This window comes from Pelmatolapia mariae, linkage group LG6 (genome assembly GCF_036321145.2).
Source record: "Pelmatolapia mariae isolate MD_Pm_ZW linkage group LG6, Pm_UMD_F_2, whole genome shotgun sequence".
NCBI classification, from domain to species: Eukaryota; Metazoa; Chordata; class Actinopteri; order Cichliformes; family Cichlidae; genus Pelmatolapia; species Pelmatolapia mariae.
The window spans coordinates 35560856-35579014 of record NC_086232.1 but is presented as its reverse complement, the minus strand read 5'-3'; the positions used below and the strand labels follow the sequence as shown (position 1 = coordinate 35579014).

Sequence of the window (18159 nt, the reverse complement as noted above, 5' to 3'; positions counted from 1 at the left end):
TCAAGTGGTTTTTGTCTTTTTCATCCGGTAGTTACTCCGAGTTTTGTGTTTGTTAAATGGTATTTTAATTGTGTGCTTTTCAGTACACAAGACATGTCTTTTGTTTCTGCACCTATTGCATGCTAGGATGTGCTCCTCTACACATCCACCCAGCTCATGGGAAACTTTTAGAAGTGGATGTGGTTTGAAAAATCAGTTTTACAGTCATTGGAGAAAAATGCTACAGCATCAAAGCTATTCTTTGGGATAAGCTCCCTCTTTCATAGTAGTAAACATTATTGTAAGCACAGCCTTGCCTAAATAGGTCCATACTGGTCTTCACGCTGTGGCTTATCAAACCAGCTCTACCTGTTAAACAGCCACCATTCAGTTAAGTCGGAAGGATATGTGTCCCTGAAAGGTGTTCAGTGGTGAGAATGTACTGAAAGTGAATACTCTGCTTGCACAGGATGATCAAAACACTTACAGAAGCTTGAAAAATAACATGTAGCTCATGCTTGGCAGGGCTTGAAAGCCCCTTGAATTTGTTTGGCCTTGTTCCACTCTATCTCTCAGCTGTTTCTGCGCCCTGCTGCAACTCCAACCCAGTTTGAAAACTTTCACAGTAAGGTCTGATGCCATAAAGCGTTTGAGACCTTTAGCAAAGAGGTTAGGCATTCCTCTCAGCTTGTGTGGCAAACTGTACAATGCTCCAGAATAGAGTCCACCATCCGAGTGAAGAATGTTCCGGCTTTCACCAGCCCCTTAATGGACTTTTTGACCCTGAACCATTAAGAGTGCTGCCGATTAGTACATCAGGCTGTTTCAGGCATCTTTAATACTTAACTAAACATTTTTCTGATAGGAAAGGTTAATGTAGTTTAGTTAAATTCCACATTGATATACAGCAGGCCTAGTGAAGTGTTGAATAAACTCTGCTTTCTTAATATAATCTTGTTATCAATTGGGTCAAGAAGTAGTTTTGAAAGGGTGCAGTAAAGCTTCTGTACTACATGTGTGCCAAATGCCTGCTAGCAGCCAGCTAACTTAGCTAAGCACAAAGACTGGAAACTGCTAGCCTGCCAGTCAGGAAGAAAGCGTGTTTTGTCCAGTGTGATGAATTGCTGTTGACTGTGGAAATTCAAAACTGTGCCAATAGATAAGCTGTTATTAAAAAAAAAATATGACTACAACTAAAGGTTACTGTTGCAGTTTATGTTAAATGTTACATGCAAGGTATTGTGTGAAGGTTTCTTGTATGGATTAAGACACTAATCGTGATAACGCTGTTCTACCTTCTAGCTAATGTATGGTGAAGGGTAGGTTACCGCCTGGGTGGGGCACATCTGACTATGAAGCCAAGAGACACTTCATGCTCATACTTTGACTTGTTACTCACGAAGTAGGCCTGCAGTAACACACACCTTTCTTTATGATCCTATTTTTGTTTTTTATCCTAATAGGGACCAGCATGGACTTCTTTTTAAAACCAAAATAATATTTCCCTTGTAGCAAGTAGAAAACATGTGGGTTTAAGATGCTTCCAGATGTCTTCACTTTTCCCTTGAATTAACTTGAATGTTCATCTTTTATATACAGTCTGTGATTCAGCGGATGGCGAAATTAGCTTAGCCTGGTACTCAGCATGGGAATAAATATATCCCACCTAAAAGCTGGGATGTCATTTTCTGTCTAAGTTAAATATTATACCAGATAAGTTGTTAAAACAAGTGGTGAACACAGCCAGAGATTAGTGATACTATTGCAGGGGATGAAACCGCTGTATGATGTGGAAAAGTTTCTTTTACACAAAGACCAAAACCACTCAATTATTCAGCCGATGCTGACTTTGACGATCAGTTCATTATTAGTTTGATTGAGCAGATTTTTTGTTATATGCCAAGTGTCTTCCTCTTTCACTCTATAAGCCCCAGGCTAGCCTTGAATGGCAAGCAGCCACAACAGCGGGAAAATACAGAAATCCCTGTTTGCAACTTGGCAGTGCTTTTTATGGGATTCCTTTATGTAGCCACGTGCAGACAGTTATTAACCTGTTAATGCTGCACATGACATGACAGCTATTTATTGTAACATTCATTATAAGGTGAGGCTCCTCTACAAATTAAACCAAATTGCTTAAACACTTCCTCTTCCAGTTATGTGGGAAAGTCAGTGGTTTATAAATCATTCATAAAATTGCAGTAAGAATATATAATGTTTGGTCCTCTGTTATAAAGTAATTGATTGTAAAGATTTCAGTCAATGTCATGGCCCACTTGGCCCAGATTATGGAGGAAACTTCCATAGACTGAGAGTGATTAAAATTTTTGCAATTCAGCCAACAGTGGGTGTCTTCATTGCTGTCTTCAAATAGTTGACTTGCATAGCCTTTTAATAGTCTGCAGTAAATGTGGATATAAGTCTGACTGTTTTGCACTGTGGGAAGAAGCCAGATCACCCAGAGTAAACCCATATAGACTCAGAGAAAACATGAATACTCCACACTGAAAGGCTCCAGCAAGCTGGTAAATTCAAACCTATGACTCCTTGCTTTGAGGCAATAGTGCAAACCACTGTAATATTAATGTACATATACTGCTCAAAAATTAAAGGAAACCTTTTTAATCAGAGTATAGAATCAGCTCAGTTAAACTTCTGGGACATTGAACTGGTCAGTTAAGTAGCAGAGTGGGTTGTAAACCATGAGGCGGTACATGGCGATACAGCCTCTAGGATGGTAATACCTGGTGATACGTGTCATTTACAAAACGTTTGCGGTGTCTCCCAGCATTAGATTAAGAAGCACTGCCACAACCATACAAAATGATCTGCAGTCAGAGACCATTGTTTGGTCTGTTACCAGAATTGGCATGTCCATCACTGGCTCTCTGTGCTGTTCATAGATGACGGCAGGTTCACTCTGAGCACATGATGCATTTACAGGTCAGGAGAAGTTGTGGAGAATGCTCTGCTGCTTACAACAAAGTTAGCTGGTTTGGTGATGGGTCAGTGGGTCAGAGCTCTACGGGCTAGACAACAGCCTGACTCCCATTAGGGATCAGGATAAAACCCTTGGACCCATTGACGCAACAATGCACAACAATACCCCACCTCATGTGGCAAGAGTATGCAAGAAGAAGATTTCCTAGGTCAACATCCGTCTTCTCATTAGGACCACCGACATTGTCAGGCATGCATATAAGCACATGGGGGCCATACAAACTACTGTGTACCATTTTGAGTTGCTACAATGAAATTCTGGAAAATGGACTAGCCCGCCGCGTCATGTTTTTCACTTTGTTTTTCTTGGTGTCTTTGAATTCAGCCCTCTGTACATTGATAATTTTCATGTATATCAAATGAAGTGGGATCCTCTTACTCAGTCCATGTCTGTATAGATATCCAGCATGTTTTGTTTTTTTTTCCATTGAGACATGATTTTTGAGCAGTATAAAGGATTGGTCTAGCCACCATGACATTTTGTAGCCTTGAACTGACATTGAACAACTTGTTATTCATAGGGTAGCCACACCCTAAAGCATACAGTGCCTCGTGTTTTACTGTTACTAGTTTCATAATTTACAAAAGTGTGCCATGCTGCATTAGATAGTGAGTGAGATCCTAAACTCTTCAGGAAAATTTACTGAGGTGATAGCACAGTGGTGCAATGGTCAGCACTGTTGCCTCACAGCAAAAGGATCCTGGGTTTGAATCCACCAACCAGTTGGGGCTTGTCTTTATTGGTTTGCATGTTGTCCCTGTGCCTGTGTAGGTTATTTCTGGATACTCGACCTTTCTCCCACAGTCCAAAAACATGTCTCTTAGGTTAATTTGTGATTCTAAATTGGCTGTAGGTGTGAATTATTGTCTACCTGCCCTAGACTGGGGATAGACTGGTGCTCTACTCCACCTCTGGGACTGCTGGGATAGGCTCCATCAGTCTTGAACTGGATAAGCAGTGAAGGAGCGATAGAGACCATAAATTCCTCAGGAAAGTTTTTACTGAGTTTATAGATCAAATGAGCTGTAGGGTCATATTTCACAAACTCCAGTGACTTTATTTTGCAACTGGAGGAGTCCCCCTTTTTCCAGTCATTAGAAAGAATGCAGGTTCAAAGCACTCAAACATGGGCTTCAAATTTCAGACCCAGATTAATCTTTTTAATGCATTTCGGTCTTCACAAATGCTTTCAAACATATCAGCAGTATACTGTCATTTTAAGCAGTATTAGATGCAAAGGCTGACATGCCCTAATGTAATGTAATGGTGTAATATATTTTAACATGAGATTAGAAGCTTTGGATTATTATTAGACATGTGCATGGTAGGACACTTTGTATTGTCTCAGTCTGAAACTCTTCAGAACTGCTGCTGAGCCCTCTGACACAGATTTTTGATAATGCACTACAAATATAAAAGTTGCTTGATTAAAAAAGGAAAGCATCAAAGCACATTTTAATCACTGAAAAAATTACAAATTGTCAGTCAGTTGCTTTCCAGCGTTTCCAGAGTTTTCCAAAGATGGGTCCAGCGGGTTAGCAATAATCTGAGTAAAATAGTCTGGAGTTGGTTCAACGTGTTTTTATGACCTCCGCTTTGAATTTTTATCTTTATAACAGTGTGGACAGACTCTGATGTGCTACAAAAATGGGTCCAAATATGGGTGAGAGAATCTCCTTAGAGAAGGGTAGAAGTTGCAATTTAATCCACTTCTCTTCTTGCCAACAAGCATTACACCATCACTTGAGAATTCGCTCTAATTTCAGAGGCTGTGACTTAACACACACACGAATAGGCAGAAATCTTGTCTCTCTTTCTTTCTTTCACACGAAACATACAATAAGCTAGCAGCAACCCCACCCTTAACAGTTTTTCGTCATGACAGCCCACACTGGTCATTTGGCTTCCCTCAGACTTCATAAAAGGGGGCAGAGTTCAGTACTGATAGCACAGTGTTTGCACAATGACTCTCTTTGTTCAGTTAAAGGCTGTTTGTATTTCCACTCTGTGTTTCTGTCCTGGCCGGTGTGTGTTCTTGTTTCCAGGTGACAGTAGTTACACAGACTTCATATAAAACTTTTGAAAACCCACATGGGGCAAGGATTAGTCAACCATCTGGGTGTGTCTTTCTCTGAGTAAGACTTGGGATCATTTGCTTCATTTGAGTTTCTTGTCCTGTGTGAATTTTTCTAACATCAAGTTTGCCATAGATTTCTGCCCGGCTTCTCCTCTAAGTCCTAGTGCTTTCCACACTGAGCTGTTAACCATTGTTCACCCTTTCCTGACAGCAGTGCTGTTACGTAACACAGATTTCCACAAGCCCATATCCCACCTCCCAGAATTTATCGGTTGCCATTGCAACTGCATAAACAGAGCAATGTTATGGAGGGGGAAAAATGTGTACTCTGAGTATGTTCTGAAAGATCAGTAAAGTGACAAAACAACACAACTCTTATATTCACTGGCAGATTTATTTTTCAGAGACATCACACACACAAACACACACAGTACATCAGGAATTTCGTCTTCTGATTTGCAAACTTGGATCGTGAACTCTTAAACAGGTTTTTTTTTTCAACATTTTTCAGTACGGTTTCCTCTCATTTAATAGCTTTTATTTGTGGGAGTATGTGTGTGTGTGAGTGTGCATGTGTCTAAGAACAGCTTGTCCTGCCAGCTGGAGCTCCTAGCTGGAAGTGCACACAGTGGTGGTTGTGACTGTGGTACTTCAGCCCCCTGTTAAAAGAAGGAAGAAATTTTTAATGCTGTGCTTCTAGCTTTTATTACAGGAACTCATCAAGTCTTCGTGGTATTTGTTAAAGAAGACATCACTTACTTGTACTAATTGGTCTAACAGTGAGAAAAGAAGTACAGTGCAAGAAATGGGTGCATTTTCATGTAAAGAGTCTCAAAAGCACATTCACCTGTGTTTATCTGGACTCTTCTGATTCCAACAGGCTCCTGTAGGTTGCAATTTCCTGCTCCAGCCTTGACTTGATATCCAGCAGCATCTTGTAGTCCTGGCCCTGTTGCTCAATGCTGGCACGAACGTTGGCTAGCTCTCCTTCAAGCATGTTGATTTGGTTCTGGAAGCCGGCGAGCATGGCGCTGTAGCGAGCCTCTGTCTCTGCTAACGTGCTCTCCAGAGCCCCTTTCTGTTAAAGTGTGAGGAAAAGCAGAATTAGGGCACACAAGTAGTGACGCCTAAATCATGTTATTTGTACGTGCAAACAATTCAGTGTGTTAGGTATATTTGTTCTTAGGTATATATGTTTTTCTATACTGTTTTTATCTCCCTTTATGAAAGTATAAAAGGTAAATGCATTTAAGTGCATGTGTTTTTTCTACCAGAGTGTGTTTGTTGCAGGGAGTGTTCAGTGACTAACTCCAGCTGAGCACAGATAATCCATGGGAGTACAGCTTCTGAGCCATCCAGTTCAGCATTCCTTCAGCTTTCTTTAAACTCTTTTATGTCTCCCAGAATCTGGACAGATGTCTGTGAAATGTTTTCCTGACCATGAGGCCCTCCCTCCTTCCTTCACTGCTCCAATCATTCTTATCTCGCTCACTCGCTCTCTCTCCTTCTTCATTCTTGCAAAAAAAACCCTTTCTTTCCTGCCCTCCCCTCTGCTCCACACCCTCTGTCATCGTCCCTTTCTCTATTTCTTTTAGACAAGACAGCAATGTGGGGATTTTGATCATATAAGGCAATATCAGTGAGATGTGAACAGATGGTTTGGGGTTTCATGTTTTTCTTACCATACTAAGCTGAGACTGCAGCTCAATCTCCAAGCCCTGCAGTGTTCGCCGTAGGTCACTGATCTCTGTCTTGGACGTCTGGATTGTCTCTGTGTGGATGGTTATCTCTTTTGTCAGGGTTGCCGACTAAAGCAGGAAATAAAGACAAAGTTAGATGATAGTAGTTACTCTTCTTGGCTTCAGAGATTGTGTTTAATTACAGGATAGACTGGTGCAAGCCTAAACCCAGTAATTTGCAATGTGTGGGATATAATGACTTTGTTTATGTGAAAATCTTTTTACCTTGTCATTAAACCAGGCTTCCTGATCGCGACGATGTTTATCAGTAATTGCTTCATACTGTGCACGGATCTCCTCCAGAACTTTGTTCAGGTCTTGCTGAGGTGCGGCATCTACCTCCACGTTGACATTGCCTGTAAGCTGAGAGCGCAGTGCTGCCAGCTCCTGAGCAAACACAGAGAAAAAAGAGGGATTTAGATCTGTTTGAGTGTTTCAATTGAATTCAGCTCTATGGAATAGATGATTTTTTTTTACATCTAGCAGTGTGTATATAACTGATGGCTTGTAAATTCAAGATATCTATAAATCACCTCTGCATGATTTTTCTTCAGGTAGGCCAGCTCATCTTGCAGGCCTTCGATCTGCATCTCCAGGTCAGCCTTTGTCAGGGTGGTCTGGTCGAGCAGGCGGCGGAGGTTGGCAATGTCAGCCTCAACTGACTGGCGCATCATCAGCTCATGCTCGAATCTAATCATTTTTTAAAAGTAGAGAACACTGATATGAGACAACAGCCACTTTAAGCCATTGTGTTTGATCTTACAAGGACAGTCAGTCCACAAAATTATAACAGTTCTTGCTTACTTGGTCTTGAAGTCATCAGCAGCCAGTTTGGAGTTATCAATCTGGAGCAGGATGTTGGCATTTTCCATTGTGGCGGCATGGATCTTAAGAGAAGAACAACATTGTGAGTTAGTTTCGGTTACATCATTATACATTAGTTAGCTTAGGCTGGTTTTGATTTTGATCTGTTGCTAGCTTTGCATACTTATGTTAACTGTTAACATGCAGTTCCTCTGTGCTGCAACACGGTCTGAAGTGTTGCAGCTAAACTAAATGATCACGCACAGTGTCACTCAGAATGTGTCAGTTTTCCTTGTTTAATTTGTGATTTTGCAATTAATACATATTTGTTAATTGTTCACTAAAACACCAAGTATTCAGTAGCACAATAGATTATGCAGTCTGTCATTATGCCTATCATGTATCTTGATTTTTAAAACGCTTCCTTGTTAACCATTTACAGCACAATAGATATTTGAATTTTCTGGTATTTAAGCAGTTAAGCTGGTACACACATACCTTGTCCCTCAGGCCGTTGATGATGTCCCAGTACTTGCTGTAGTCCTTCTCAGCTGCTGGTCCCTTCTTCTCATAGTACTCTCTGATCTGTTTCTCCAGCTTGGCGTTGGCTGCCTCCAGAGAACGGACCTTCTCCAGGTAGGAGGCCAGACGATCATTCAGGTTCTGCATGGTGGCCTTCTCGTTCAGGCGCACTGTTCCCTGGTCCAGGGCGCTTGACAGGTCAAAGCCACCGCCACCCATGCCCAGGCCGCCACCCATGCCCAGGCCGCCACCCATCCCCATGCCGCCTGATGAGGACACAAAACGTGCACTGGAAGCAGAGATGCGAGGTGTTGATCTGAGGTTGAACCCAGACACACTGTGGGCCTTCTGGGGAGCACTTGATGTGTAAGTGCGGGTTTGTCTGATGATAGACATGATGGCTGTCTGCTGGTCAAGAGAGGACGCTAAAAAGAAAGAACCGTTACACAGCTGTAGACTGCGGCAGGACTCTGGGGTTTGATGGAGAGAGGCAGGCTGTTGATATAGTGCTGCTGGTGTGGGGCGGGCCTGGATGGGAGGGGCAAGGTGGAGAACTGGGCAGGGAGTTTTCTGTTACAGCTTTAAAGCGACATTTGTTTTCTGTTAAGGACCAGGGTTTGGTTTCTGCACACCCTGTGAGGGAACTCTTATGGAATGTGTGTGTGTGTGTGTGTGTGTGTGTGTGTGTGTGTGTGTGTGTGGGGGGGGGGGGGGGGGGGGGATTTCTGCGAGTGTGTATGTGTGCAGATCTTTGTGTGTTTTTGTGTTAATACGTTTTGTGTATGCGTTTATAAATACCTGCCAGTATAGTCGTGATCACACTACCCATTTGGTATCTCACTGTAAATGGAAAGGCTCTAGATTTATTTTTTTGATGTTCCACCATATGGCAACATTCATATGAGCACTTTGCAAAAAGAAAAGTTTCCATGAGTCTCTTTCACTTTAAACTCCACATGATGATGAAATCAAGCTGTAGTAGAGTTAGTCCAAATGAAGCATTTAATCTCACAGCCTTTAACCTTACAGGGCTTTGTACAGATGAACAATTTGATTAATCTCCTGTTTGCAAAAGACTTTGCTGTAACGCCATGCATTTGTCTAACCGAACAGGTAAAGTTTTTAAACAGCTATTCTTTTAAAGGCAAAAAAGAATAATAAATGATTGTGGACTATTTAATTTAATTTATGACCAATGTTTTTCAGTAACATGTTAATTTGTGACTGTGATGGCTCTCAGTTAGATAAAAAGAATGTGTAATAAATAAATGTGTTACTGGGTGCTGAATGCATTAAAACTTTCCAGCCTTGACCTACTAACTAACATTGTTTTCTGTATTTTCAGTCAAGAGAATACATCAGCACCCCATTGTTCACTATTATCACACACAACATCCCCCCTCAGTCTTGTATCCTGTGTGTGTGTGTGTGCGCGCGCGCGTGTGTGCGTGCGTACGTGTGTGTGTGTGTGTCCGCTCTTTTTGTTGGTTTTGGACTGTGTCACAGTTCTTGAGTGATGACACAGAGCCCCAAGAGATTGTGCAAGCAACTTATGTGTTAGCACATGAATGTGTGGGTGGTTCAGTGTGCACACATGTGTGTGTCTGTGTGCGTTGTCCTTATCTCAGTGTTGGGCTCTGGCCAGTTTCTGTGCTCTAGCATCTGGTGTCAGCTGGGGGAGACGAAAGAGGCACAGGGGGGTCAGTTTACAGTCAGAGGGAAAAGTGAATCATGCTTCTTTTGTACTTTGTTTAAGGGGCAGAATTTGGCCACTCTATACTTAGCTGGGTTACATAATCTACCTAAAAAATTACAGATACAGATTTTTGTCTGGACTACATCTGTACCATTAGAAGCTCTTAAAGCTCAGTTTAACCTTCAAACTAGAACTCACCTTTGCTTTACTTTACTTTTTTTTTTACTTTCATCATGTTATTTGAATGAATGAAACAAATTAGGACTCTTCTTTAGAAAAATCATGGTGGGAAATTTACAGTTAGACGAGTGCACCAATGCCACTTTCATGCCTATGCCCAAAATATGATGCAAAAAGTCTCGATGGGTTGTTAATGCCTGCAAGACACGGGTCACATGACCAGAACTGGCCACAAAGCTATCAGTCCCTCTTACTTAAAATCTTGAAATGAATCAGTATTGCACAATTTATTAGGCGCATTGGAGTGAAACGTGCATCGTACTATAAATTCTACTTATGACATTTATAAAGATATAATTGTGGGCCAGAGTGCAGGAAAGCTGGTAGGCAACCAGCAGTAACTTTGCATGGTCAAAGTCAAGCAGCTAGCAGTAGCTTTCTGCTTAGAGTGCATATTTATATTTAAAGTGCACATATGTAAGAAACCGCAATGGTCTTTTTAGAAAGTATAAGTAGTATAAGTGTCCTGCAAAACCTAAAGCATAAAGCATCTTCCAGATATGCACTTGTTTCCATCAGTTTGACAGCATCTTAATGTGTATGCTTCACGTCTGAATTAAAGGCCTGGTCGGCACGCCCAAGATCACAACTGTGCATGTCTGTGCGTATCCCAAAAGGATAAACAACAAAAACATACATTTTAAAATGTCCGTTTTGCCCCCAACTCCAAATCATTTTAGCACTTAGGTTAAAGCATTCCTCATGTATGATGGTTTTTTGTCCTTTTTCAGAAAATAGATTCTTCTTTCAGAGCCTGTATGTAAAGGGTGGGGTCCAGCACAGACATCTAGACACACTCAACATTCAAAGGTGTGGTTACACTAAAGTTAGTGTTGAAATTGCAAGAGCTTTTGTTCTCTCTGTCACTATCTTGTGAAGGTCTGAGCCCTGAGGGTCATTACAACAACGAAACAATGTGTATTTATGAGTAACAGAATGCTTCTGGTTCATCAGGTTGATGAAGCAATCAGTAGTTCATATTCTTATAAAAACAGCTAAGATTTAATCCTGCAGTTTGTGCCAGATCAGTTCATCTCCTTATCAATTCTACTTTGTTTTGCCAAAACACCATTTAAGAAAATTAAGCCTTTGTGTAGCTGAAATAAGTTTGTTTTTTTAAGCGTTAAAGACTATAGGTGTTTATTATAGCCTTTTACGGTCTTTAAGTGTCTGTGAGTTACAGTTTTCCCTTGACTTGAGTGGAGATAAAGACATGTCTAGTCTATTTGTATAACCCTTAATCACCTTTAATATGTATAGTCTCAGCGGGCGTGTCAGCACTCACATTATGAAAACAGTGAATGAAAGATGAATCCTCTAAACTAATATCCTCACAGTGAGTATGTAAAAAACTCCCACTCGAAGCTCAAAGGGGAAAAAATGCACCAAACCCTGGGGGAGTTGGTGCTAGGTTTCTCATGAGCTCTGATCTTGTATACGCAACATTCTGTCTAAACAACACTTGGAAAAAAAATTTAAACTGAGACTTCCTGCCGTTGTAACCGATAAAGCATGAATCAAACCTGGCACAGGTGCTGAGAAATATGCAGGTACGGGCAGATTCATTACCAAAACAGATGAGTACACATTAGAAACGTGTTAAAGCAAAGTGGTTGACTTCATGTCTGACTGGGTTGGTCAATCAAGGTGGGTGTTTTCACTAAAACCAAAATTATGACTCAGCAGGTTATAATCTCCATGACAGGTGACTCACACAGGCACTTTTCTTCTTAAGGTCCATTTTTATTTAAGTATCAGTGCAACCTTCTTCAGTTACAATGTATTCACTACGGTGATGTGATGCATGTGACGACAATGTCTTCAGACCTGAGCTTCAGACTCAAATTGATGAGCTTTTTGTTATCAAGCTGTTGATGATTGAGAACAAAGTCTATGCTCAATGTTTACTAAAAAATCCTCCAGAGTCCTCCATCAGTGGCCTAATAGATAAAGCTAAATCATTTAAATCCTGTTAGCCGCCCCTTCTACCTTTGTGGCAATCCTAAGGTGTCTGAGTTTGTCCTTTGTGAAGCTTTTATTCATACTGAGTAATGCACTATCTGACCCAGTAAAAATATTACTCCACCTCCACCTACTTCAAAGCCCTTAGACAAATTGGCTTACTGCTTATTTACCAAGAAGTCAAAATGAAGATAAGATGACCTGATAAAGACCGTTTACAACCTGCAACCTGTTCAGATAACACTCTGTTTCATGACTTGCTTGACAGCTTTTGTGACTATTTTTCTAACACGGTAGTGCTTTTCTTTCTTCTGTGTATATCATGTCATGAAATAAGTTCATGTAACAACAATGCACTTGACTGCCTGCAGAAGTCTTGTCTGAACTTCATTTTATTCGTCTGAATGAAAATCTGTTTTCTGGCTATGTTACAGCCTTTCATTGAGTTCCCACAGTTGCATTTCATTGTAATAATGTAGACTGACTGATATGAAATTGCAGTTTTTTTTAAATGCTTATTTTTAAAATAATAGTCCGATCAAGATTAACTCAATTTGAGCTGTATGTGGCTCTTAGACTAAAATTCATTACCCATGTTTTAAGTCCTTACGTCTTAAATAAACCACAAATAATGACTGCATAGTGAAGCAAACTTGCAGCTAACAGTAACAGGGGGAACAATAAAGTACTCCATTCATTGTGTTCAGTTTCCTTTTCTCAGCTGTAAGGACTAATGAGATGGTTTCTATTCAATATTAAAACAAAAAGAGTCACAACCTAAGAACATGAGAGGAAGTCCACTGTTCTCCTCAAAGTTACCATAGACTCAAAACATCAAAATACTCCACTATTTGGAAGACTGTTTGTAGCATAGCAACTACAAGGATGGCAGTGTGCATGCGTCACTGTGTATACCTGAACCTTATCTATTGTATTCTGTAGTGTTCTGGATGGTTTGGATTCCTTTATCTGAGCATATCCGAGCAAAGTGTCCTTGCCATCAGTTTCGTTGTACAATGAGAATGACAGTTGGCTGGTGTTCCCATGTCTTTCACAACCAGGCTACTTTCTTTATTAATAGTTGGCACATTGTATCATATCAGTGGCGTTTTATTCTTTTTTATTGCCTCTTGAAATCTATTGCACACATGGACCAAATAAAGTTTAATTATTGCCTTTTTATTTGTAGATTACACCGAATCAAATGTATCTCATCACACTCGTTTTCTAACACATCTCTTGTATTTGATACCTGCACAACAATATATTCATCTGAGTTGGTTTTTACAACACGCTGTAGACAAACTGCAACGTTAACATCAGAATGGTGGTGTGTTCTCTCGTATTCTCTCAAGTGATGGACTGGCACAATGGCATGTGTCAGACACGGTGACGCCTTCAAACTGGCCAGGTCATGTGAACTGCTGAAATCATTTAGCACATTTTTAACAAAATGTTCACTTGTCCAATATTTTGATTTACAAGCAAAACTATTCAAAGTCAGCTGCACCTTTTGATTTGTGATAACTAGCATGTACACTATAAATAGAAGGGTTATAGATCCACAGTTATGTCACCTGGTGGTGTGTAAAGATGCAGTTTAGTTTAACAGAAGAGAGGACAGTGTTAGCTGATTCAGCTAACTTTGTTGGCAAAAGGCAGAAAGCTGTATGGGTGCATCTATTAAAAGTACTATTTGGACCTGCATGAATGCAAATACTCCAGTTTTGCTGCCAACAGGATATTAGTGCAACTGACCAGACAGCAAGCCATAATGTGCAAAATAATTTTGGAGCATTTCGGCACATGTTGGCTCACATTTCAAAGTAACCTCAAGTGGCCATGATAGGAAGTGATATTTTTGGCACGTAATCATTGGATTCATTGTTCAGGTCGAGGTTGCTTAGTAAACACAGAAAAATACAATAAACAGTACCTGTGATAGTCTCATTATTGTCATGCTGCAATACAACTAAAGCAATGGGACAAAAGACACGGTTGAAAACAAAAGTAAAGCTGCAATTAAATAATTTTTTCTAGTTTCAACATCTGGTGTGCAATCGTTTTCAGGGAATACAAATTAAATAATTCAAGGTATTTGTGCAGGAAATACTGTGCAGCCTTACTGCACCACAGTGTATCAATATTAGCTCAGCAGTTAATGACAACAGTGCCCTTGTATATTTGTCTGGATTTATCGTCTATGAGTGAGCTCCCAAGTTATATGAACAAATAAAGAAATAAATAAAACATCTTCAGCGTCTAGCTATGAATGCAACTACGTCTTGGTTACAGATATACAATGCACAAACAGTAGGGAGTGGAGCTCATTGCAGAGAAAGTATGAATCACAGATGTGAGTCTGTATGGAGCAACACAGTCCTTAGAGTCTCTAAATGCACCACACCCTTCCACAGACATTATCAGATACACTTTAACTATCAAGTCTGTACCATACAATCAACTCCCACTGTGCAATATTTCTGACAAAAGTCCTGGGCTAATTTATTGACTGAACATTCAAAGTGTGAGTGTACCAACCTGTGTGCATATGTATATGGTGGATTTTGTGTGCTCGATTTATATTCACTCTCTCATCATGCAGTAAATCATCAGCTGTGCATATAGACTCACTCATGTCCATTCATCAACAGTAGTTTGAGCAAACTAAAGTGTGTTGACCCACCATGGTTCATTCCAGCAGTGAAGCCACTGTTCAATGTTTTAAAGGAGAGCTTCTTCTCTTCTAAAAGTACTACAAGCACTTTCTGGATTCTATTTAATTACCTCAGAGTTTGGTAAGTGCAGCTAATTTACTGCACCTAAAGCTACCCTCTGCAGAAAATGAAGGAAAGAAGAGTACAATTTAACTTCCATCTGCTTACATGGTCTCTTGTCTATTCTAAAAACATCTAATACTAAATATATAAAGAAACTAATAGAACATAAAAAGATCAGACACAGAGACACAAGGAGAAGGTCAGATAAGGTCTTTATGGGCTGATGTACTCTCTACAAACGGAAAGGCTCTCACAGGGCCACACCCTGCATACAGGTGAGATTTTCAATAGAAGTGCACCATCTAGTGATATCCAAAAGTATCACTTTTGTATCACACACAGAACTGCTCACTGTGTAGATTATTAAGCATGTTTTCAGTGACTCACCCTGCCACACCCAAAGGGGTCATGAAAGTTGTGTAAAGTGAGAGCAGCTGGTATGCTACACTTAATTTTCCAAAAGACAGTTCGTCATCATCTTCCTCTCTTATTGAGGCATCTGATAGATAAATACAGTCAATGATAGAAGGAAATTGATGCTGTAACAATATTAGTTTAATAATAGATAATCTTGCAGTTAAAACATGAATATCATGTCACAAAACAGGCACACATTCTTGCTCTTCCCTGAGACACACAGAGTCACATACAAAGTGTGTAACTATTCAGCACACACTCATTCGCAAGTATGCACAGAGTATCCAACATGTAATGACAGCTGCAGAATGTTTCTGATTTAATGACTAAAAGAAGCTGAAGTTATGTAAAGAGTAAAAAGAAAAAAAGGCGCACAGTGGAGCTCTAGATCTTTATTGCAAGTCAAAATGTGGGTTCCTTTTGATCTGTCTGCCTGGTCTTCTTGTTGAAACAGTAAAATTAAGTGGGTGTGGAGAGCTGATGGAAGGTGGTGAGCCCATGCTTGGTCAGGATTGGTCTAAAGTTGAATCTTGTAAATTCTTTTCTTGCCCACCCGTTTAAACACTGGATGATCATTTAACCACACAATGGGCATAAAATCATTTAGATCCATTGTTATCTCAGATTTAGGATCAGTGGGATTTAAACTGATAACGCTGTGACATTGGAATTCACTCTTCCTTAAATCGATTACATTTACCCTCATTGAACAGCTGCTGTTATGAACTCTTATTTTGAAAAAAGAAGTTTTTCAACTTTTTAAAAAGTATGCAAGTGTGCCTTGATATGCAATCAGATATACAAATCAGAGAACCTGTAGTAACACCACAAGGCATTGGCGGGAAGTGCAACATTTTTTTTTCATCTTAAGCTGACCTAAAAGATCTTTCAACAGTGACCTGAGAAAAAGTTTTTGAAAGGATTATGGTAAAGTGAAAAGTTGTCCGTCAGGTCAACCAAGGCCATCAGGTTGCTTCTTCACTGGATGGCTGTTAAGCCCCCAAGGCTTTGGGGAAAGCAGGCTGACTTTCCAAAACTGACTATGTTGCTCAAAATCAGTCAAAATAAATTGAATAAATATGATACATAAAATATCCTATCATGAACTAGATGAGATGACATGAATAAAAAACACATTAAGAACTGAACGATTTACTGCAATGTGAACAAGGTATTCTTGTATCCTTATTGTTTGTACCTTATAGTTACAGTTGTTTGCTGTCAATCAACATGAGCTCAGTCATGTGAAATGTTTTCAAAGTCTTGATGACATCATGTGAAAAACTAAATACACCCTATGATTTAATAGCTTGTTGAACCACCTTAAACAGCAATAACAATAAAACAGCTGGTTTTTGTGTGACTTTATCAGTCTCTCACACTGTTGTGGAGTAACTTAGACCCACTCTTCTTTAGAGATTGCCTCAATTCATATGGTTTGTGGGTAATCATTTATGCACAGCTCTGTCAGTCTGGCTACAGCATTTCAGTCCAGTTGAGGACTGGATTTCAGCTGGACCATTGTAACACCTTGATTCTTTTCTTTTTCAGCCATTCTGTTGTAGATTTGCATGTATGCTTGGGATTATTGTCTTGCTGCATGACCCAGTTTGTGCAAAACTTTAGCTTTTTGGACAGATAGCTTCACATTCGACTGTAGAATACTTCACTCGTTTCAAAAAGAAGAGAATGTGGTGTCTGACATGCAGCTCAGGGGTTTTTTACTGTTTCTCTGAGCTTTGCACAATCAGGGCTTTGGGTAAATTTTATGCAAGTTTCTCTCAAGGAAAGATTGAAGCATTTTGTTAACACATAACTGAATACTTCAGACCAGCATACTAACAAGATTAGCTTTTTTTAAAGGTTGTCACACTTGATGATGATAAATGGAGATATCACACACACACAACACACACACACACACAACACAGTCTAAAATTGAACTACTAAGTCAAGTGTTTAAAACAGGAATCACCTTATCAATAATAATATTATTTATTTAGAAAAAATATAGTTTGTAGTTTCTGTGCTTCTAATGCTACTTACTCTATTGCAAAACAGACTGAGACTGACTGTCATTCCTTAGATACAAATCAATCATCACTCATTCCTTTTTCTGGCCTCTCCCAGCTTATCGGTGTGACTGCTGAATGAGGAAGCTGAAGAACTCAAATGATGGCAGAGAGGCAGCCAGGCTACGTGACTGAATGATGATAGGTTGGTGGGGGGAGGGGGTACAAGGTGATTGTTTTCTTTCATGAGTGTGGGCTGATAACTACAAACCAGTAAAACCAGCTGGCGCATTCTCGATAGGTTAACATCTGACTTTTGCAAGTTGTTTACACAATTAGTGAAACATATTGCATATGAGTAACCTACTTGTTGTGGGCCCAAAAGATTGCTAATACTATTATAAGACAATCAGCTATAAGCACTAATTAAAGATAATTTTCTGTTAGGTATACTTTCTCTAAAATGCCAGAGACATTCCACTTAGGACTTGTATGTGTTTTAGTGTCTCGCTCTGTGGATCTTACTGGATGCCCCATCAGCAAATTAACATGCACACAATGACAGTAGTGACAAGATAATGTTTGGCAGGTGTAATGTTTACCATGTTCAACCGCTTAGGTTAGCATGATCACTTAATTGAGCTACTGGCTGTGTATTTGCCTACCCTAAGATATATTACATTTTAATAGTCATTTTTATTAAAAAAAAAAAAAAAATTAACAAACAAGATTTTAAATTGCTAATTAACACAGAACTGCTGGTGGCTCATGGGATCATCCCTGTGCTAGATTTTCCTTCCCTTTGTATTTTCTCCTGTTCTGAAATTTGGAGTTTCTTGTATAGACAAGTGCTGCATGCGCTTGTCTGTGTGATCACTTAAAATATAAACACATCCATTCATTTATTGTGTCACAGTTACATTGTGTAAG

At 39.8% G+C, this 18159-nt stretch overlaps 1 protein-coding gene across 1 annotated transcript; it reads right to left on the bottom strand.

The window, feature by feature from the left end:
• Positions 1 to 5432: 5432 nt before the first annotated feature.
• On the bottom strand, positions 5433 to 8590 carry krt94 (keratin 94). Its single transcript, XM_063476761.1, has 7 exons — positions 8099 to 8590; positions 7601 to 7683; positions 7330 to 7486; positions 7022 to 7183; positions 6740 to 6865; positions 5905 to 6135; positions 5433 to 5716 (listed from the first exon to the last, which is right to left on the bottom strand). Exons 1-6 carry the CDS (start codon positions 8516 to 8518, stop codon positions 5911 to 5913), a joined length of 1173 nt encoding a protein of 390 aa, XP_063332831.1. The 5' UTR covers positions 8519 to 8590; the 3' UTR covers positions 5433 to 5716; positions 5905 to 5910.
• Positions 8591 to 18159: the final 9569 nt, after the last annotated feature.